Source organism: Callionymus lyra, chromosome 15 (assembly GCF_982586985.1).
Source record: "Callionymus lyra chromosome 15, fCalLyr1.hap1.1, whole genome shotgun sequence".
Taxonomy (NCBI): Eukaryota; Metazoa; Chordata; class Actinopteri; order Syngnathiformes; family Callionymidae; genus Callionymus; species Callionymus lyra.
In genome coordinates this window covers 24,137,538-24,162,075 of record NC_141832.1, presented here as the reverse complement: position 1 = coordinate 24,162,075, position 24,538 = coordinate 24,137,538, and the positions used below count along the sequence as shown (strand labels likewise).

Below are 24,538 nucleotides of genomic sequence, written 5' to 3'. Positions count from 1 at the left end.
GAAACGAATCATGGTTGTTAAAGTAAGTCAGAGAGAGAAAGTTGTGTGTGCAGTGGAGGGAGAATAGAAGCCTTAAAATAAGAGACTGAAAGATTTAAGCAGGGGATGAAAACAGAGGCTACGTGAGGTTTTACTTTCCTGCAGTAGAGTCCGACTGTGGCTAAGCAAGCGTGGATTCTATGAGACAAACCCGTTTTTAAAAAGAACCTTCTTAGCTGTGATGAAGCAGAATTTTTTATTGTTACTTATGTTGGACAAATTAGCTGTTTTCTTTAATTGTTTAGTACTTGCTCTTTAATCTTTAAATGCTTTGTTGAACAAAAACACCACAGAAAAGCAGATGAAATGAAAGTTAAAAAGTAAAAACATTTATATGTATATTTGGTATTGGTAGTTATTGAGATAAAAACGGTATCTTAATCAGGCATTTAAAATGTCTTTTCATACTGTAGAGTTAAAGTTAGAACCTTTAGATTTATTTACAATAAGTTTGGATACAAAATAGATTCATTCACTAATATTTTCTTTATCAGATAAATATAGTTAATATTTAAGCGTTTTGTTTTAAATCTACAGCAAATGCTCTTATATTTAAGGATGTAGAAATAAAACTGTTCTTTGTTTATTATGTTATTGCACATTATTTTATGTTGTGATAAAATACTGCAGCGCTCTCAGGCCAATTAGTTTTCTCTGCCTTTGAGGTTGAATAGCTTTTCCAATAGGAATCGATCGGTGGCCAATTGAATACAATAGTGCACTGGTCGGATTGTTCCGTGTCGTGAAACCATTCGGTTCCCCCGCGAGAGAACCTAGTGAGACGGAATTTTGTCGGGTGTTTTGATCCCAAACCAATCTTGTGATCCAACATCAGCCTCATCAAGAATAAATGAGGACGATGGGCTCAAGACATGAAACAATTGATTTAACTTTAGTGTGTTTTTGCTGAGCTGCCTAAGTAAGTGCGTAATGTCATTAGGTGTTTCAGGAATCATTTTGCATAATGACTTCTGTCATGCTCCTGCAGGTATTAACCCAAAGTCTAAAAGTTTCCCTTCGGTGGCTTTGTAACACATCAATATGTAAATTGCTCATTTGTGTGGAGAAGAAGGGGACAAAGTCTGAAGTGTTAAATTGTAAATTCCTAATGTTGCAGAAGAAACCTCAACCTCTGAATTATTTAAGTATACTTTTTAATTGTTCATGCTTGGTTAGTTCCAGAGAATCGGTGTGAGGAAAACACACACTTCCCATGCAAGAGATTCCTGGCATGGCAGGGGAGATAAACAGGAACATAAAAATGCCACCAGCTAGTGAGTCACACACGGGCAAAGATCAGGAGACGGATAGAGAGCAGATAGAGGATGGGTCATGCTGGGAAGGGAAGAAGGCGAGGACGTATGAGATATAATTAAAGACGGAACATAAATAACCCTGTGAGCTCCATGTAGATAAAGAGTCGGTTCATGTGAACAACATGAACACACAGTTGAACAAACAGCAGGGGTCACAAACTCCTTTAACCAGAGGGCAACAACTGCATTTGCTTAAAAACAAGAATTAAGATGTGTGATAAAAGCTATCCCAACAAATAAAGCAGGATCCTATTTCTCCTGTGAATGTCAAAGCTTGTTCTCAACACCAAACGATCACCAAACTCTTCAGATAAATGTTTACATTCTCCAATGTTAGAGATGGAATTCTGCCTTTCCAATACATCATTTTGACCTTACACTAACTTTAGACCCCTCAAATTCGGTGTGAGCACACAGTAAGGGGTCAAGAAAGGGTCAAAACAAATATAAAATGAGATCCAGAGAAGAAGGGCGGAAACAATATTCTTGTGAAAATACTTTGAAGCAGGGAAACAGATTAGAGTATCTTCTGTGCTTTTGTGGTCAAGAACCAACTTGAAATACCTTCTCATCATCTTAAAGTCAAACCGCTAAAAACGCTTTCTCTAAATCCACCGTGTCTGAGTTTCTTATGCTGCCTGTGGAAGAGACACTAAGAGTGACGACAGCGAGGATTTTGGGGATAATAACAGCCGACGAGGTAAAACTGAGGAAGCTGCATATATCGAGGCGGGTATAGGTTCCTACACGCTGACAGGTCCGACTCTAAAAAGGTACCGAGAGGGAATCTGTAATAGATGCAGCCGATTCGCTTTCTCCAGTAATCTGCTGACAGGAAATGCAGAAAGTAAACTTGAATGTACAATATCTTCTTCTGCTCATAATCCAGTATGTGAACTGTTCCAGGGAAAGGAGTTGATGAGGCTTTAAACACTTTAGTGGTCGGGGGGGGGAGGAAGGGGGGTTGTATGACTCCATTATGGATAGATATCATTTTTATTCTTTAATAAGATAAAATGTGAAGTACAAACCTCTTTTTAATGAAAACTGCTTTCTCAATTTTGAGCTATGCAAGACTGAAAACTGCTTTTGCTCTGTGGATTCAATAGACTTTATTAACACAATGCTCTGTGTTGTTGTGAACACAGAGATGTGTCTGCAAGACTCCAGTTCCCTGCACTGATGACGGCAGCGGAACGGCCTTTTCTCGGCTTCACTCATTATAAGTAATGGTCATGTTCTGTAAGTGGAGTTACACACACACACAAACACACCCCCCCCCACACACACACACACACACACATACACACACACACACACACACACACACACACACACACACACACCCCACACACACACATACACACACACACACACACACACACACATGGCTGAGTGGACTGGGCTTAGCTGGATTTGATAACATTTGATTTAAAGACGATTAGGAGCATTTAGAAAGAGGGAGTGGAGGCACAAGTTGACAGTAATGATGATGCAGCTGGAAAACACTTTTCAAAATGTCGACCATGATGTTTCGATCAGGCAGTGTCTGTGGACGCGCATTAGCTTCTCCAGAACGTCTCTGAATCCCTCAAGTCCTGCGAACGGTATTGAGGTAAACACTTGCACTTTGATTGGCTCTTAATGCTCATAATGTTGATTGACAGGAACTCTGGTCTCCAGGTCTGTCGGGTCGTAGCTGGTCGTGTCGGATGTTGTCAGAGGTGGGATGCGAGAGTGAGGCCATCGTGAGAACAACAACCCCATGACTTCCTTAGTGGAAAGTAAAAGATGTGCGTCAGAGAAGGATATCAACCTCTCGGCAAGGATCACGTTCTCCTATATAGACACTTATCTTGTGGTTAAATTCCATTTCCAGCTCTCGGAGAGTATCTCTATGATTCAATAGAAACTATAGTATCTGCTGATCTCTCTGCCAAACCCTCCAGCTCTTCTCTCTTAAAACCACGGAGCAGAGACAGACTCACTGTGGCTAATTAATATTTACTCACATCACAGGAAATTGTTAATAAAAGCTGATGACGAGAAGTTTGACCAGATATGAAACCCCATCCGAGCGTGTTTGTGTGTGTGTGTGTGTGTGTGTGTGTGCACGTGAGCGTTTGGTACGTGACGATGTCCCGGTCGCATGTTGAACAACAGACGCCGCTCAGAGACTTCAGTGTGTGTTTGTGACGCAAGTGTTGGGTTGGGCATGAATACGAACACATGGTGATCTGATGGGAGCTGATTTATCTCCGCAGCAGTGGCAGGTTTGACCATTCACTTCACCGGCGGGCTAGAAAGGAAGGGAGGGGGGGATGTTACCTGCTTTTTGATACGACTCTGTGAGGGTTAGTCATGCATGAACAAATAAGCTGGAGTGAACCATGAGTGGTAACAGGTGTGAGTCTCCAGATGGATATTTCAGCATGAAAATAAGTCATTAATAATTGAATATAGATGAATAATCAAGAGCGATGATTTATACCATCATTCTTCATATTGCATCATAAATCATGCATCAAAACATGTCATATATGACTGTTACAAATAGTTTTCTCATTAATTCAAAAATTTAATAATTTAATAGAATGTATTTATACAATTAAGAAAAACAAAACTAACATTTTTTTGTCTTACATATTTCAAATAATAAATAATTATTGTCAAAAAAATATAAATTCAAACAATAATTACATTTGTACATGTGTTTTATGTTGTTTCCTATTATTTTATTTTTAAATATGCACATATTTTGAGATATGATATAATATTATATTCTATGATTATGTTACTTACTAGAATCAATAATATTATTTATAATATTGCTTGCAATAGTGAAAGAACCTTGAAGGATTTTTTCTCATGGAGGAATACGTCCAATTAGACACACGTACAACATATAATTTGTTTTTAATTGAATGTATTCTTTTACAATGTATATTTTTTTTAAATGAAAGATTAAAGCTGTCAAAATCCAACTGAACTGTTTTTCATCTGGTAGCTGTCAGTGGAAAGTGTGTGTCTGCGGTGAAGAAAAGAGTGTGTTCACGTACAAGATTAAAGCTAATCCTGTTGTACTCAGCTGGATCAAAGTAACTTTCTAAACCTCTTTTGTAAAAAGTGTGATTAGGCTAATGGACTCGACTTATCTGTGTCTCGCTCCTACATTCCTCATCTCATCTCATGGAGGCTTGTTATTTACTGATTAGATTAGATTAATCTTTCATTTTACTTTGTCTATTTATGACTGTAGTATTTTACAGGTACCTGCAATGCTTCTCTATCAAAGTAGATGCCTGAAATGTTCGTACAACAATCTTTTAGCTTTGTTAGCAAAATTAGCTAATTCCTAATTTGAAATGCACTAATTCAGGTTCAGATCTATTGCACATTTGCAAATATAATTAAATACAGTATAAAATTCATGATGTTGCAAAGGGAGTTACGCATTTGAAAATATAATTAAAAACAGTATATACAATTATGCTGTTGCAAATGGAGGTACATTTGCAAATGGAGTTAGAAATGTGCAAATATAATCAATACAATATAAAAATCATGATGTTGCAAATGGAGTTACACATTTGCAAATATAAATACATACAATAGTTATGATGTTGAAAATGGAGTTAAACATTTGCCAAAATAATCAAATACAGTATAAAACTATGCAGTTGCAAATGGAGTAATACATTTTCAAATATAATTAAATACAATTTTATAATGTTGATGTTGCAAATGGAGTTACACATATGTAAATATAAATACATACAATAGTTATGATGTTGAAAATGGAGTTAAACATTTGCCAATATAATCAAATACAGTATAAAACTATGCAGTTGCAAATGGAGTTATACATTTTCAAATATAATTAAATACAGTATATAATTATGTTGTTGCAAATGGAGTTACACATTCTGCTAAGTGTATAATTATCGACATTTCAAAATTAAGTTATAGATATACCTAAGCATTTGTGATTGGAGTTATATTTTAAAATCACATATAATTACACTTTGCAAAGGAGTTACAAACATGTTAAACTACCATTGCCCCTTATGCAATATTTCTGAATGTTAAAACAATAACCGATTTTATGCACATTTCTAATTTTTTTGTCAATAAAAGTGGACAATGATGTCATCCTGTCACAGACTAACTGCATTTTTATAAGGTTAGGTCTTTTTTTTGCTCTTTCTTTCTTACAAACAGTTGAAAATGACATCATAACTAACCAAACTCCAACTTGTCAACGTCAGACTCAACATGGATCTCACTGTTTCAGAGACAAACAGCACAAAGACAATCATCCTCTCTCCAGTTTAATATGATGTCGCGTCATCACTGAGCCACAAACAATAGAGGAAAGCAATTGCGCACACAAAAGATTGGCCCGTGTTTTGTTTCTCATCCCTTGTGCTTGACTGAGAGTCACAAACCAAACTTGTTCTCGGATTATTGCTCTCCATTCCCACCTCATCCATATCTCTCAGCCAATTTAGCCACATTTCTTCTTCTCCTCTTCTTCGCTCCTGCTCCCCAGCAGTACTGCTCGCTGTCCCCTCGCTCTCCCTCCACGATCCATCCTTATCTGCCTCTTCCTGTCTGGGAGCTGTCACATGCTTGAGGAAACTGAACAGAACACCACGGCCCGTACTTGACAGCCTCCTGCTGTACATGTGGCGATGTGCATAAGTGTTTTTCAGTGCAGTGTGTGCGTGTGTGTGTGTGTGTGTGTGTGTGTGTGTGTGTGTGTGTGTGTGTGCGTGTGTGTGTGTGTGTGTGTGAGAGAGATTGGTTGTGTATTCCAAATCATCACACCACACAAGGGCCCGACTCTAAGTGCAGGATGAATAATTTCTTTTGTGATTCTTGCTCATACACGTCACGAGTCAAGTTTTTTCTTATCTAAACACATATTTGGTTAATCACGTGTTCACTTTTTTTTATTTCAGCGTCGCACAAATGTGTATTCTGATTCTGTTTAACTTGTTTTAAAAACACTTTATTGCTGTTTTATTTTGGAATGTTGCCTCAGAACTTGATTGATAGTTACTCTCAGTTATTTGAAGGTACAATTACAATATTTATATTATACTGTTATGAAAGACAGATACTCAACAATTCAACCCCAAAATGACACTGACACAACTGAACAGAAACATTCATTAGGGATGGAAACACATGCAGAGATCAATATGAGTTTAACTGCCAAAAACGGTTTATTAATTCTGTTTTATAAGCTTCAGGAGGACCCAAAGAAAACCCAAAAGATACCCATCCATAATAATGCTAGTTTGTCCTTCGTAGGACAAGATGCTGAGAGTCCCACCTGGAATATTTATTCACAGTCCACTGGACACATGCTATTCCTCACATGAGATGGTGAGAAAATGTATCATTCACTACTGACGTGGGTTGTTAGCATGACATTGGAACTGAAGTCAATGATCAAATACTCGTTTGTGTCCTCTGGTCCAACCAACCGTCATCATGGGAATATTTATAGTCGGTTACTTTCTCTGAGGGTAGAAACGTCCTCTGCTGCACTAGCCACATAAATCAAACATGATGACATGTATGTAGAACCACTTCTCTGCTATTTCCATGGACAGGAGGAGTCACTCTGAGGGTGTGTTGAGTCGTCCAGCTCAAGAACTAATGTACGACTTTGATGCTCCGATGGTAAGAGTAATATAGAGATAATGGAGCTGTTGTGTAGATTCACAAGACATGACTCTTGTTGCATCTATTCTTTAAGAGAAGTGAAGTATATTTAAGGCTGTGTTGACTTATATTTAGACTTCCTAATCCCACTTTCAACACCATTTTTCAAAGAAACCTGCTCCTATATGACCTTGACCTCCAGGTTCCCGTGGGGAAACCTGCTCATTGAACCTTATGATTTTTCTGTTTAGCTTATAGGTAGCTTGTTTATCATTTTTTATGGATTTGCATGAGCTTGTGGGAGAGAGAGTTTATTTTATTGTGTTGCATTTGTGGAACATGGCAGGGTTGGAAAAGAAAAAAGATGAATCTTCTCAGCTCAAATGGTCATCAGAAGACTGTTGACTTGTTCCTAGATCTTATGTTGACTTAATTTTAGTTAATAAAAGAAGTTAAAATTTAAACTCCTGAAGCCGTCGCATTGAAAGACAATAAAGAAGCCAAAAAATGTGAAGGACTCGCTTTTGCATATTTTCACTCACTTTCTGTTTTCCCTTTGAAAATAAAAGCCCTTCAGAAGTGAGTTCAGGGATGTTCACATTTAATGAGCCAAAAGAAAGAAGTTGTTGATGCGTTTGTTTTCAAGTTGCTGTTCTTTTTAAATAAATAACATAAAATGTGTTTCTATTACTGTTATTCTACACATCCCTTCACCTTCATAATGACTTAATAATGACTGCTTCTTAGAGGTAGGCTTGTATTAATGCTGTTGGTAATTTCACACTCACAGACCCACAAACACATTTATATTTATGGAGTTAATCACAAATGATTTCGCTGCTTCTCCAGCCGAACATAATTGTAATTTAATTTAATCCTGCTTCGCAGCATCGTTGCTGTTTTTTCTTCTTCTTCCTTTCTTCCAATTATAGAAGCCAAACGCAGGTTTAATGGACTCACAAGTTGTGGAACATGAAAACATGCTTTTAGAGACACTATAAATATTCAAGGAGAAGAACAGTATCTTAAGAATTCATGAGTTCACGTCACCGATGATTGAATCAGTCTCCCTTCACTCTTGTTCTTTCAGAGCATGAAATTGGTTACCATGGGAGCCATCTGCATTTAGTCTGTTGACCGATGTGTTGATATATGCACAAGCCTGCAATATTGTTTCAATCTTAGTGACACTAGTTAATATTAACCATCAGTGTGTTGTCATGGCGGTTCTATCAAGTACTGGGGGTTTTACTGCGCCTGTGATTAAACACACTGGTGTGTGATGTTCCTGTTGTTGGTGAGCTGATCAGCAACACAATATCGACGAAGAAACAAACAGTCAAATCATGATTTAACTCTTGCCGTCTGCTGCAACATAAATCAATCACATCTTGATCTATCCTCATATTTACCCCGAAAATTGATGATCAATATTTTTGTTATCTCAGGTACACATCTCACATTCGATAAAGCCACACATCGTCCAAATCTTTAGCTATGAGACTCTTTAACGATGGAAACATCATAGGATTTCACTGTTAACATCCAAGAACATGAAGCTTATTGACGATTCAACTTGTTTCACTATGGAGCAGTAATTCAAATTTCACTGTGACCGTTAAGCCATTAAATGTCGGGGGAACAAAAGAAAACAGCTGAAAATGTTATTTGTCACAACGATTAGATATTGTGAAGAGATTATATAAATATGAAGATTGTTAGCTACATATGTGTAAAACATAATAATAAAAGACAGTCATTTTAAGTAGCAAAATAAGAAGAGTATTCACCAATAGGTCAAAAGAAAACCCAAAAAACATCGCTTTTTAAAGAATCTTTTATTAAAAATAAAATTTCAATATTACTGGGAAGAAGTTGGAAATAAAATGATGGCTCGCAAGATTTATCAAAGAAAAATATAGAATTAGGTCAGTAACCAATAACCATATTAAGATTTGCCCATGTTAATTAAAAAATAAACAGCAAGTATGTAAGTTAGTTAGTAGTCAGATTTCCTTAATGGTTTTTTTAAATGTTTGTTTTTAAGTTTTATAGTGTTACTCCGACCATAAATACAGGCTGTTAAAGAGCAAGGGCAGGCAAATTAATATTTAAAGTAACTTTTTGGGGACGTCAAAGACAGAAATAAATCACATGATAATCGTTCCTCGTACACAAGGTCGTTTTTTAATAACATTTTTTATTTGTTCCTCCAACAAACAACCACAATACACCCCCCCTCCCCCCCGCAACAGTCCACATTTGTCCGCAACAGTCGCACACGTTCAGAGTCAACAGGTAATGGAACACAAGGGGAAGCTTGGGAGTTGATTGCGTTAACTGGCCCTAATAAATCACAATTACAAGATACGTGCTGCTGTTTCCTCTCCAGTGTGTGGAAGGCAGAAATGTGTGCTGAAGGATATGCAGCAGAAGTAAATGTGGTTTCTATGGCAACTCCAACATGAAAATATGGACAAATTCAATTGCTCTTTTCACAATTCTTGCCCTCTGCAAGGTTTGATTCTGCGGCTTGTTGACTCTTCCTCGGTGAAGAAGGTGATCTGGAGAGAACCTGGCGAACAGATTCCACCAATCTGTGGATTAACACAATTTGGCTTCATAAGGTTGTGTGGGAGTGTTTACACTTGTGTCTGGGCTCTAGATGAATGAATCCAGTGCTACTGTGGCTATAAGCTAAGAGTTCCAGGGCCAAATGATTGGATTCTGGCACTAGCTCATTTGCCACCTGAAAGCAGGTTCAACTCTGTCCTTCAGTTTAGGAAGCGTTGTCACAAACGTGTTTTGGAGAGAGGAGGAATATCTGAGTAACTGGGAGGTTCGGTTTGTCGACTATTATCTATCCTGTGATTAAGAAAAAAAATTGATGAAATTATAATTTCTTTGGCCGGAGGTGAGAGTGACTTTGGGGTGGTCGGCGGCTGATGAAACTAAAATGAGGTTTCTGGTCCCACATTATCTTGTGATTTGCTCTAATGTGAAAAGTTTTCAATAGTGCTGCTAAAAGCCAGTATGATGACAAGAGAGGTGCTTTTAAATAATTGACCTATTCATAGTGCACATTTTTCTACATAATTCAACACTCACAATTTCTCTCTTCAATACTCGGGGAAAAAAACAACCTCAAATAGATGAAAAATAATAAGGATTTGTGCAGTTTGTTACTTGTTAAAAAGTTCATAATTTAAGTTCTGTATTTTATTAAAACTTTTTTAAAGTTTTGATCATGAGACGCACACCAGCTGTTGACAAAGTTCCATCTGGAACCTTGAATGTTTTGAGGAATTGGAAGGATGTGCTGTTTTTTAATGTTTCGTCCACTGTCACATTAATTCCTGAATCTCTTCATGGGCAAACTGGAGTTTTACATTTTGTTACATTTTCTTCTATAACGTTATTCAAATTGAGCTGCTTGGAAGATGTATTCACTCTCCATGTGCTATTATAGTTTCCTATTCAATCTATGTTATATAAAAGCTCTTTTATTAAGGCTGTTTTTCTGGTTTCTCTGAGACTTTGTCTTGGTTCTAGGTGACTTGAAAATGTAACAGGATTTATCCTATGAAGTTTATCGATTTAAAATGAAGGTTATCCTGTTCTTTTTATTGCGCATGTCTTTGTTATTTACTGTATACTCTATATATATGACTGATTATAAATCTTTTTCCCAAGCAGCTTGTGAATCACCTGTGAAATATGTTTAATGTCGGGTCTGTAGCTTGTGATATTGGAATGATCTTGACTGTTCATGCATGTGAAGGAAGATTTTAAAAATGGCGAGGCGAAGGCTTATGTAATAAAAGCTTGTGATTGTAATTCAACCCTCTCTCCGAGCGTCAGGTGAGCTCAGATAAAGCTGCCAGGTTTCACTGCTCACACTTGGCTTCACACACACACGTGCACACACTGCAGAGATGCACGCTGGGTTCATGCAACGGCTAAACATGGATGTATCGCAGACTCATGGCTCCTTGATACGACACAAATGTTGCATCATAGATGCTTAAAATCAAGTCAATGACGTATGTTGTTGGTCAAATTAAATAAATGTTTGCTTGTTGTGATGCATTCAAAATGTTTTTGTATGTGTGTGTGTGTGAGTGTGTGTGCTTGGCTCATCATTTGGTTGCAGTCCAGATGCCCGTATGCTACCAGGCAGGGCAGGGCAGATGGCCATCTGGTCCAAAACAGAAATACAACTGAAAAACTGTGACCTTTTTATTTCTGCTCGTGTTGTCTATACAAACCCCATAAGACCTAACCGACCCATGATTAATTCATCAATATGTAGTCTGTAGGGACATTTCCATTGTATATATTTTTTGCTCAAATGCCCTTATAAAGAACGCAAGAAACTGTAACTGCGCTAAGAAAGGAAAATCAACGTATATATTCAGAAAAAACTGCGCAAATATATTCACATTATATTTATGAAATATTGATTAGTGCTCATAGTTGACTGTGTTTCATATAGAGTGTAAACAGATGTTTTATTATTTATGAAATAAGCTTTTTTTAAGCTTTTTTTCATTAAGAATATGAATCTAAATAAAATGTCAACAATAAATATCATTAGAAGGTAATCATTCTTTAAAACAACATGACCTATTTATCCTATTTAATGTGCTAGTACATTATGTCATATTTAACTATAACAGAATACTTTATGAAAACCATTTATGTAGGTATATTATAATAATTGATTAACCTTAATTTACATTTCTGAGTTAACATCAAGTTAACATTGATATTGTGTGTTTAAGACACCTTTTATAAGTGTGTTAATTGAAAGTCTTAAAGTAAGAAATGCTCTGATTGGATTTCATTTACAATTCAAATTCACCTTCACAATCGTATTTTATTTTAAGATATTTAAAAAGAAGATTGGGACTAGAGTCTTCTGGAAACAACAACAAAAAATGTGACTGGACTTGTTAATCTAGCTCTTCATCAAATAAAATAAGATTGATTTTATTTTTATAAAAGCTTTCTTCAATTTTTTCAGTGTATTTCCGATCCCCAAAATGTATTGGTGTTTTCTTCTCTGTCTGGCAGTTGTGTGTTTGTGCTTTTCTTTTCTAGCCAGCAGTGCAGTACTTATGAAAACACAGTAAGGCAGTAAATACAATACTGTGGGGTCAGCACTTCAGCCCCCAAGAGAGCCGTGCCCCCCACCCCTAGAACTACCAGAACACAGCAATAAAACCCTGCTGCCATTACTTGAACTGCTACTACTGATTTTGGGGCTTTTGTGAGCCGACTGAGCGTTTTGTTTGGCGAATTGGTGACATTTGTTGTGGACAGATTGCAGCTACACCAGTGCAGGTGGCTTACAAACACTCTACGTGAAGTTCCACAGGACTTCTAACATGCGTGTAACATGAGTGTATGTTGGCTGTTTACATTGTATTGGCCTGGATCATAGAAGGATTACATGTATTTCTGTGCTGGGAGAGGAGTCGGGAACAGAAGGGAGATGAGCCTTTTTTCAGCTTCTCCCATGACAGTTGGAATCGTGAGATTTGTTTAGGGAGAAGAAAAGAGGAGGAAGAGAGGGAGGAGTAGACGGATAGTAGCTCAGCAGAAGCAGTAAATAGAGAGAAAACAGTCCAAATGTAAACATAGAGATTGATTTTTTTAGTTAGACATCTCCACCTTCATTGTTCTCAACTCTCTGCTCGACTGCGTGGACAGTTTGGACCGTGGCTGGTTACTTAGCAACCAGATTTTCTCCCGAAACTGTGTCAGACAGAGAGCTGTGATCGCTCACAGTGTTTAAGTCTCATTTACCTCATCAATGTGTGTAAATAAGACCATAGTTATCCTCATTTAGACATTGAGTTTCTCTAGACTGCAGTTGGAGGGTGTGGTCAGTAGTTGCTCTTTGTTCTTTAAATTAATCTGATCATGTTAACGAAGAAAAATAACATAATATTTACTTGAAATTTAGCTCAACTCAATCAACAATACTGAAAAAAAGATTAAAAATAAAGAATTATAGAAAATCCAGTAAGTGTGTCAGAGCTAGACAAGCGAGAACAGGGAGGTGTCAGCGCAGAGTCACATGTGACGATTATTCACCAGTCGTGATGATGAGTCAAATATGCGCTAATGCTGTTCAAGGGCTTCACCTTATATTGTGATAGTTGTGACTCAGGCTCATACTTGTTCACACAATGTAATGAAAGCAGCTGCAGCTCACTGACGTGTAGGTGGGAACGGCTCAAAGGGATTCCCTACCAGGTTCGGCACGCGAGCGAGCGAGCTTGAAGGTTGTTGAAAGAAATGCTCAAGGTCGAGTCGAGCAGTTTCACTGGAGCCCTACATGTGTGAAGGGGGCCAGACCCCTCCAGATGTGAATGCTCCATTTAGAGTGCCGCACTCTTCTCCCCTCTAATTCGTCCTTTTTCTTTCCTCTATTTGACATCCAGCGACTCACACGCATAAACATGAAGGTGACATGGGTCGTCTTTGAAGTGTGTCTTCAGAGAGGGCACGTTTTTTTAAAAACTACAAATTAAACATAATATAAATGCATAAAAATATGTCAAATATAAAATCGTTCTGACAGGGTGCACCCCTGCCAAGGAGTTCATTTAACATAACAACAGATCAATAACAACAACAAAAACTAAACCCGGTGGCGTAGTGATTCTTGCAATGTTTTGGCGACCTGTGTTGTTTCTTGTGCTCTCCCCCAGGCACTCTGGTTTCCTCCCACATCCAGGTTAAGAATAATCGGTTGATGTGGGTGTGCATGTCCTGTGACCACCTCTTCTCCCATCCATCCATCCATTTTCTGCGGCTTATTCCCTTATCAGGGTCGCTGAGGGGCTGGAGCTTATCCCAGTTTTGCGGGTGAGGTGCGGGGGACACACTGGAGAGGAGTCGAGTCTGTTTCAGGACACACACAGACACACACATACTCATACCAACAATCAATTTCCCCAACTTCCCAACCTCTGTATGTTTATGGGTCTGAAGTTCCACTGGAAACGGGAATGCAATGGAAGATTTACACGCCCATGAAAAACAAGTGGGAGATGAAAGCGCTCGCAGTAATGAAGCCAGAGGACGAGGGAATCCTGGTGTAACTGCGTCACTGGTGCCTCCTCCCCGGAGTGTTGTAGGCGGATGGATGGAGGGATGCGGAGAGAGAAGTGATGAAAGAGAGAATGAGGTGAAATAGAGAAGAGCCAGTTCAGGGACAGGCTGATTTATGAGTTTCTGTTTCTGACGCGTGCTGTCTTTAGGGACTTCTCTAAGATGAGCTGAGCGGGAGTAACACACACGCACAGACACACACACACACACATGCACGCACACACACACACTCCCTCTGTTGGCTCAAACCTGAAAGCTGAGAACGCAGCAGGAGGGATGGGTGGTCTTTCGGTGTTTGAGGTGCTGCTATCCCTGTGGCAGATGGTGAGATAAATGAACAATCGTCCCAATCAAACGGTTCCGGAGTCTGGCATGGAAGCGCTCCACCGCCACGTCAACAGACCGATATGGAGAAGAACCAGGACACAAAATGGAGGAGATTTGAGCTACGACGAGAGTGTACTAGATGAGAGAGGGACTCATTAGCCGGATGGAGTGATGGAGGAAGGAGAAGAAACACTCTTGATGCCAGATCTGACACCGGGAGTGAGGAGGAGGGTGAGAGACGACTGAAGGGTGGAAGAAATTCAATGTCTTTTCGGGTGTTTTCCTAGTCATATAAAACTTCTACATTCCCACCTTTAACAGTTTTGAGCCAACCAAAATCCTAAACCTTCACATGGTGTCCGAGGAGAGAAGCCGAGTCATCCAGGAGAGACTCAGAGAACATCAAGAGGAGTGTCTCGGATAAGCAAAAGAAAATTAAAGAATCTTTTAAGACTTCTCCATCTGATTCCAACCTATTTATTTTAAACCTTCCCGCTAGTTCTTCCCATCCCTCCCGCAGTCTCTCTCTCTTTTGTCCCAATTCTTTCCATTTTTGTCACTTCTAAATGAAAACCGTGGCGCCATCAACGCTGCCACCTCCGACTCTGCTTCCCGTCTCTTTGTCATCCGTCACGACTGACATGTGCGCCGCCACATAAACTTTCCCTTCCATCCTGTCTTCTCTCACTAATCCCTGTGACACTCACAGCTTTTTCCTCCAACACTCAACACGTTTCTGTTCCTCACACTGGATCTGAAATACTCTTTATAATGCACTCATGAATAGATCGCCTTTAATCTGCAACAGAAATACCCGTGAGGGGGTTTGATGTGTTTGCGCTTGCCTTCTATTTCACCAGACCTCTGAGGTCATTTACATTTCATGGCTGTTCAATCGTTAAATATGAGCTACGAGTGTGTGTTGATGTTTTCCCCAAGATATATCACATCTACAATATTTTCTTTTAACATAACTGTTGGTTTGTTGTTTGTAGACACAGCTATTTAACATGTCTGATGTCTGATGATTTTACATTTTTGTATACACACGTATACCGTATTTTCCGCACTATAAGTTGCAATTAAAAGCCTTTAATTTTCTCAAAAAACAACACTTTCATGACTCTGCGCCGATACGCCGTGGGCTGGATTACGTCATTGCGTCATCACGGGGTGGGATTTATGACGCACGTCACATCATGGCGGATGACTATGGAGTAAGATTACTGCCACCATTTTGAGCGAGTGTGCCTTGGTTGTTGTACACTCAAAATCCCACTGCTGCAGGCTCAAACAGTCATACACACGTGTTCAACATGTTAAGCCCGCGCTCTAGCTGTCATACACTCGCTCAACTTCAATGCTGCTTGCTCAACATCCGTCTGCTCACAAAACCAGTCTCGCACGCTGCTGCTTAAAGCCTTTTAAACATGATTTGAACATCGTTACCATGGGAGTGAACTGAGTCATCAGAAAGCTTAATAAAGTTTGTCATTATCTGACTGTTTTGTTGACATTCCCTTTAGCAATGCTTTATCTAGTGGATGCATAACGCAACCCCAGTCAAACGTTTGACTGTATCTTTTATTCCATGCGCCTTATAATCCGGTGCACCTTATTTATGAAAACAGTTCTAAAATAGTCCATTCATCGAAGGTGCATCTTATAATCCGTTGCGCCTAATAGTGCGGAAAATACAGTTCAATGTTGTTAAATTAAGTGAAACAACTGGCTATATCTTCTCACTGGGTTCTCTACACTGCACTGTCTCTTAAGCACATCCCCTCTCATTGAACTCATCAATGCATTTTCCTGAACATAGAAGATTTGACGTACTAGATTGAGTTTTTAAAATGATGCTTCTATTATCTGAATGCTCTTCATAAGGTTAACCTTCAATGAGTCACAGTCATGCTCATGTCATATTTTATTGTCCTTAAAGGAGATTCTTAAAATAGGAAATCCAGTTTCCTGAAAGCAAAACCAATCATGAAGCAAAACACCACTGGTGGTTTTAACCTAATCGAGTTTGTATACATGAAGGTTACTGGTCGTCCTCCAGCATAAAAAAAAACACGTTGATATGCGTGTATGAACTGTCACTCACTCATGTACCTTTCCATGGAAATAAATAACATTATCTCATCAGTTGAGATTGAGTTTACTCTCTCTAATGAAAGAGGGATGGAGTGAGCCTCATGCAAGGAGGGGCAGATTGAAGGAAAGGGAAGGATAGTGGAAGAAAATGAGGGAAGGTGAAGGTGGTCAGGTGAGAGTAAGTAGAAGGTGAAATCGATATTCTGGCCTTTTTCAGAATCATCAGCGTTTCCTGTCAGTGGATTTGATTCCCTAGGAATGTGTTCAGTGGAATGAAGAGTAAAAGAGTCAAATTGTAGGAAACGTGAGAGAGTTTCGATCAATATGTGGCTTGATTTTTGTCGACTTAAATCCAATTTTTACGAATATTTACTTTAAAGTGTCATTATCCTCATATACAGTTCAATATTGTCTTTATTCCTCGACTGAAAGCGCAGAAGAATACTTCTGCTCTGTAGATCATCTCACTCCCTTCATGTGCCCAGAGCGTGACGTGCAGCCTCGGGCAGTGACTCGCGGTGACCAATGGCATCCACGCGGGTCTCACATTTCAAATCTACATCTCCCATAGTGGACTGATACGCCTCGGTACTAAATAAATAGCAAACGTTTAAATCCAGATCTGGCAGCATCGCTCACGGTGCAGCGAAGCTGTTATCGCAAGAGCTTTTCGCCTTCACGTTTGACTCTGCCCGGCTTTGTGTGTGCGTCTGTGTCGCCGCACTTGTGTGAGGCGGATTGAGTGCAATAGTGGCTTTTGGGAATATAGGGGCGTCTGAGCCCGTTGAACAGATAGAGATAAGTTCTGCTTGGGAGGCAAGAGTGAGAATTGTAGCTTCTCTCAAGTGGGGTGTACAGAGACAGGGGGTGGTTGGGGAGAAGAGACGCTCGAACCTTTGGTTCCCCTTACAGTTTGTGATTAATGATGTTCGGTGTGATCACCAACATAAGGAGGTTAGAGTAAACAACTTGAAATTGACTGCAAATAATTTACGTTTTCAAACACCTATAAGACACTGGCTCCGCTGTTCATGAAAACAAAGTTGCACTGTTGAATTATAATGGTGTTCCTTAATCTGCCTTTTAGTACTATCGTTATTCCAAGTTGAAAAAATATATATATTATGATGTCAATTACTCAATTAAAGACATTTCTTGGAAGATATCAACAGGATTTAAATCTAAGATACATGTATTTATAGCAATGATTTGTATGGAAAGAATCACTAGAATCACTCTCCTAAATAAAAAAAAAAGTACTTGGTTTAGAGAGGGATATATCATCACAATTGACTCAAATACTTCAGTTATTTGTATTCACTGATGATGAAGGTCCACTGTGAGTGTGTGTGATGCTACTTTTTCATGTTACAAAACATCACGTATCACATTTCAAGACTAGACAAACCAACAATGAGGAGCGATATCTGCCATGCTTTCCTTGTGTGAGCCTCTTTGCCACTTCAAACATAGTTTTTTGTAGTTGAAGATTCTTGCTGCAACATCCCTCAGTCTGTGTCACACTCGGCTCTGACAGCTCAGCGTGACTTGTCTCTGCGTCTCGGCGCATCCAAATCGAGTGCATCAGTGTGTCAAAATACATCTTTGCATAAAAGTGCGAGGTGTTTGTCGAGCTCGGTCGACCATGTAAAAGCATTTGGTGTCCCTATAAACATTGTGTCCTTGTTGTGCCTCAAGGTGTGGTGTGTGTGCATGTGTCTACGTGAGCTGACTTGTGTTGGCTGTTATCACAGTTAGACTTGGTGTGTAAAGATTTCTTCATGTTGCATGCTGCCAAAATCACTGCAATTCCACTTGAGAAAAATCCATGTTTCATAGAGCAGTTGAATTCCACTTTAGCACAACGTATCAGATTCTCCGAGTCTTTATTGTCAAACATTGTTTCAACTTGATATTAAATCATGGGTTTGTTATTTAATTGAATTTAGACCATACTGCTCTTAATATATGTATTACGGGGTGGAAAAATTTAGCCTGCTTCATTACAGTGGAACAAGATATCTTCTTTATGGAGCTTTCCTGTTTGAGACCTTGGCTCCTGCAGATGTTTGAGTGATGCCTTGTATTTGTTGTTTCATAAAAGACAGTTTATTTCATTTTCATTTCTTAGAGTCAGAAAACATGTTATTGTTACAGGGGGTTTCGTGTTTTGTTCATTTTTTATGTTACTTGTGGCTTCGTTACAGTTCTTAACAGGCTCTCTCGCTCCGTCACCAAACTCCACCATTAGGAGGCGACGAATCCTCTGGTCGCGAGTGTCATCCCACCATCCAGTGTTACCACGGGGCTCTGACCGACTGTGACTTGACACAGAAGTAATTTGATTTGCTGCTACTGCTGAGGCATAAAATGACCTTAACAAGTGAGACCGGGGCCGCCGTGTGCCAGGCCCGGGATCCGTTCCCGCCACCGGGCTCCTAGACCCAGGAAAATAAACAATGTGACACATGTCAAACATTTTTGGAGAAGACACCAGTGTTTTACCAGCGTGTGTGAGCTGTGGAGGTGTCAGAGGAATTAGAGGAGAAGAAGGCTCGGAGCAACGTTCCTTGAATATTCAAATCTCTCATTTTAATTCCACTGCAGATTTCTCTCTCGTCTGTGGAGAGAAAACTCCACCTGCTGCTGTTAATGTTGTTTGTCTTCATGTCGGCTGACAAAACTGGCCTGTGGCTCTTTCTTTCAATTACATTTTCTGGACGATTGCGCGAACAAAAAAACAATGTTGTTGACTCCTTGATGGCCGTGTCAGACGAGATGTAGCGACTAAATACTTCGGGTGATGTCGGTAGGTACGAGCGTTTCAAGAGTATTCTCACCCTAACCTCAGATCTTTAACATTCTGATGCATTCTCTGCCTTTCTGATGTCTCTCATAAGACGTTCTATTCCCTCCTCCCAGAGCTCTTTGTCATGGCCGCTGTTTTCACCTCAGTTCAGGGAACATGAACGTGACTTTGGAGTCACTTGTAAAGAGATGGTTATCAATCTTCTGCTTCATCCTCTCTCAAGATGATCTTGACATTGAAAATATGTAAAGTCAGACCTTGGAAGCATGTGAGTCCCTTCAAATACTATTTATACAGCCCTCATGAGGTCAGATTAGTTAACAAATATTGTTTTTTCTACCTAATTATTATACTAACTACCTTATTATATATTTTAAAGAAGCTCTTTCTCTTCCTTTTATTGTCTGTCTCGATGCCACATCACAACAATCACTATCTGGGTTTCTACTAGATGTTAAAAGTATGTTTTAATACACATTAAAATACTCCTTTCTCACTATGACACTGATCATGGTTTGTTTAAACGTCCAAAGCAGCAATGGACTTTGTTGAAGATGTATAAATGTCCCTTTTTTGGAAACAAACATCTACTGAAATTCCACTTGTGCCTTCTCTCAGATGTCATGGTAGCGTGGAAGCTTCACAGAGAAATAAAGGTTACAGAATGGTTTCACAGCCAATCCGGCGCGAGCGCGGGGTATTTTCGTTGGACTCTCAGATTTGTTTTGCCCTTTCCAAGTTCTGAAGAGGCTTCACAGTGTTCACTCGGTTCTTATCTTCTTCATTTCCGTCAGGATCTTCCGCTTTAACCCCTTCCCTCCTCTTGTTGCTTCGATGGTCCACTTCCTTCCCATCGACCAAGTTCATCACTCATGAATCCGACACGTTCTCATTAACAATGACCTTCCGCCTTCCACGCTACTCTACGAGCTGAAACTGATATGAGCTTTACATCTCTTCCCACACACTTGGACAGATGACTGAAGTACCTGCAGCAGATAAGTGGGTTACATAAAAGATATTTTTAGATGCCCAAACTTTTTTTTTTTTTTTTTTGCTGATGCTCTCTTTTATCTAGGCCTCAGTCACCGCAGAAGGTCTCCCAATAGTGTGTGTGTGTGTTCTGTAATACAATCTCATGAATATCTTGGTCTGCCCGGATGTACATTTGTGTATGTGATAGCGGGATGAGTCATACTGAGCAGTCACAAATGTTTTCTAGACTTAAAGTGTAATTAAAAGGGAAGGAACCACAGGGAACATTCCAGGACCTGAGATTGGTGTGTGAGTGTGTGTGTGTGTGTGTGTGTGTGTGTGTGTGTGTGTGTGTGTGTGTGTGTGTGTGTGTGTGTGTGTGCGTGTGTGTGTGTGTGTGTTTTCATCGGAAGGTGTCACAGCCTCTTTTGTCAAATACTGCAGCATTTTAAAATTGAAATTTGAATCCTGGTCTCATGCTGCGTTCAGGTTCAACCCTGAGTTACCGTTAATGTATGTTTTAGAAAGTTTGTTACTCTGTTAACACTGTGAATTCCTATGTAACATGAATGTAGCATGTTCTAGTGTCTACTGTTTAATAGTGTGTACTAATGGAAATTTGATAAAGAAAGGGTGCCAAACTCAAGGCTGGTGGCAGAAATACATTTTATATCCTGCAGCTACAGTGCTGTTAAAATGACTGAGGTTACAGCTGGATCATCCAGTTCATATCAACACGATACTGTAAAAGTGAAGTTTCATCTTGGATTTGTGGTGACTCACAATGACAAATGTTTGGACCTTGACCTTCTCCCTCACGTGGTTCGAGCATGTGTCCATGCTGGTGATTCTGCTCAACTGTGTGACTCTGGGGATGTTCCGGCCTTGCGAGGACGTGGCCTGTCAGTCAGAGTGGTGTCGCATCCTGCAGGTGAGTGAAGGCGCCTCTCGCTCCGATTCTTGCTGACCCAGCACTTTTTTAGTATCACGAGTTGTGATCTTCTGTGGTAACCTGAAAGCAGACAACACAACCTAGTGAGCAATAATTAAATAAACACATCTCAATTGTTGTAAATACACAGAATGTGAATTTATCACATTTAAAAAATGGATTATACATATGGATTTGTGACATTCAAATTCAAATTTGAATTTGAATGTTACAAATCCATCCAGCTGTATCTAATGTACAATAATAGCTTAAACTTGTTATGTCATCTTTTGCAATATTCATCCAACATTATTTTTCATCTTTTTTCCAGCTCATACCTCAAACATCTTTACTAGAAATCACTACATAATCAGACAACATCATGGTCTATAGAGACTTCTCACTAAACTCACTAAATCGTCAGTCTTACTATCGCCATAGTAACAAGTGGCTGATAGTAGTATAATAACAACATCCTGAAATAATTCAACAATCATTAAGTAAGTAAGTAAGTAATTTATATTTGTATAGAGCTTTTCCAGACCAGGGTCACAAAGCGCTTAAACAATCAAAACAATAAAATATATACTTAAAAGGTCAAGATAACACAGAGAACAACACAGGAGTTCCAGAAAATCAAAGAAAAGCCTGACTTGTAATAATTCATTTTAAAAACTGAACAGGAATAGACACACATATTTTAGATTTTGAAAATATTGTTTTTCAGATATTTCTTTGGGGGTTTTTGACGTTTTTTGTGTGATAATGAGTCAAAATCCCATGATGCATTGGGATGAGACTGAAGCCAGTGAAAATAAGAAAGGTTGACCCAGATTCGATCTGTTGCAGATTCTAGACGACTGTATCTTTGCATTCTTCGCCGTGGAGATGGTGATCAAGATGGTGGCCTTGGGTATTTTCGGCGCCAACTGTTACCTCGGCGATAGGTGGAACCAGCTTGACTTTGTCATCGTCATGGCGGGGTGAGTCTCCCTCCGTCCTCGGCTGTTGTTCCTCCCCGCAACAAAATGATTCAAGTCTCACCGTCATACCCGTCCAGATAAAAGCTGTCGCCTCAGAAAACAACGACACTTCATTTCCTGTGTGTCACGCAGACGACAAACATTTGTGCGCCTGAACAAACATGGGGTCAATTTCCTGTTCTTACGTTGTAGAGTTTCTCCTTTTATTAGTTTGAACTCAAATCATAACAAGGTTTTTATAAAACATCTTTCTGCAGATATTATGTAGAAAAAAAAACAAAAACAATAAACACATATGATAGAAAAGCAGTGAGGTGTCAGTTATTAGTTGTTATATGGTCTCTTGTATATTTGGCTTTTGTTTGTTTATTTATTTCTGATTAATTTGATTTTTGGACCGAAAAAATAGCATTTTTTGGATTTAATATATAAATCTTTCAAGGGAATCTTTGATCTAAGTCAGAAATAACCGACAATATTCAATTCCTAATAGGAATTATATGCCATACTATTCGGCTGCCAGAAAGGCAGATAAGCATAATTATAACCTCCTTGGCAGAGGAAATCAAGAACATGTGTTTTTTAAAATAAAAGTGTGGGTGTCAGTGGGAACTCTTTTCTATCTAAATATCCTGTTTTATCTTTTTTTTTTATTTGGCCAGAAAATCAGGAGACATTCCGAGCAGTAGAACAAATATCACACAATGTAACGTCTGCTGCAGACCTTGTTCAACTACAGCTGAGGTCTGGCTCAGTAACCAAACACACAATTCTAACCATACATAGAGCAGCGAGGCTGTCGGTACTAAACAAACCTGTAAAAGTATTCATTTACTTGAACGTCATTATAATGCTCAATGTTGTGGCTACTTTCTTCGATTGCTGCCTGCCTGGATAAGAAGTCATGGTGTCTCCTCAGGGTTCTTGAGTACTCTCTGGACGGCCACAACGCCAGTCTGTCAGCCATCCGTACAGTCCGAGTGCTGAGACCTCTGCGGGCCATCAACAGAGTGCCAAGTAAGTACGACTACTGCGTCCAATGATTTAATGATTTCAAAATGCAAGCAAAGTGTGGCCCTTCGCTTGCATTTTTTTTGGTCCTGATAACATTTTAAGAACATCTTTCATCCTTAATGTTTAGTAAAGTATGTCAATGTTCAATGAATATGTTTGTTTTTAAATAATTATACTCTAATTTACTGTAAAATGTTTTAAAATTGGAGAATATCTTTGTTAATTTCCTGATCATATGAGTCACAATGAGACACGTACATTTATGAAAAACTGTTATGAATCTACACCGTAATGCCTGGGATAAACGGGCAACACAGTTTAATCTAAGACATGAGCTTAGTACCTTTGATATGCTCCTAAACATCTTTATTGTTGCTGCAATGATAAAGATGAAATACAATAATGAAGTAAACATGCTCCAACTGCTGACAGCTTAGATCCTGCTGTTTGTTTATGTAAATATGTTTTTCTTTACGCGGGAAATGTCATAATGTGTTAAGATTATAAATATATGTTTGTTAAATAGACAGGAGCTTAGTAACTGGAAAACAAATCTGCAAATAAAATGTGATCACACCGTGAAATGTCTAAATTACATTTTTCTAAATTAAAATATTAATTCGACTTCCAGATTCTTAATATAAATAAATACATACATAAAGAGTTTATATTTAAATAGTAGACACTGAAGTAATTGAATTAGATGTAAGGATGTAATAGAAAGGCGATTTATGTTTTTATTGTTTTTGTCGACCAAGTTACATAAAAAGTTGAATTGATGATGAAAAAAAAACGTGTTAAACTTAAACTGTTATTACAGATAATACCAGAAATAACTAAGTATTTTATGAAGAAAAAAAAAAGATATATTGATATTAACAAGGAATCAAAATTATGAACTTAACAATTATTTAAAAGAATGATGAGCAGCACATGAACTCATGATGTGTTTAGTATTTTAACTCTGACTCTATGAGGGCCACATTAATACAGGCCAAGTGACCTTCAAGAAGCTCCAGCTTGACGTCGTAAATAGTGTTTATAAGTGTTCACTTGCTGCTCTGAAGATCACACCATCATAAATCATGCCAGCCTCTCTGTGAGGGTGAAGAGAGACATATTTATTATCTCTCATGGACCCAAAATAACTGGTGTTGTCGCCTCTCTGTGAGGACGTCGGGCGACCAGAGCACCATCACCTCAGACTCACTAAATCAACAGATGTTTTGAGCCCAGAGCTCCTTGT

At 38.9% G+C, this 24,538-nt stretch overlaps 1 protein-coding gene across 2 annotated transcripts in view; it reads left to right on the top strand.

Moving 5' to 3' along the window:
- Positions 1-24,538, top strand: part of cacna1ha (calcium channel, voltage-dependent, T type, alpha 1H subunit a) — an 82,044-nt gene that overhangs the window by 20,084 nt on the left and 37,422 nt on the right. For both annotated transcript variants that reach the window (XM_087809052.1, XM_087809051.1), the window contains exons 3-5: positions 21,184-21,295; positions 22,145-22,278; positions 23,198-23,295. In XM_087809052.1, the coding sequence (XP_087665178.1) occupies positions 21,184-21,295; positions 22,145-22,278; positions 23,198-23,295 (344 nt within the window). The remainder of the gene's footprint in view (positions 1-21,183; positions 21,296-22,144; positions 22,279-23,197; positions 23,296-24,538) is intronic.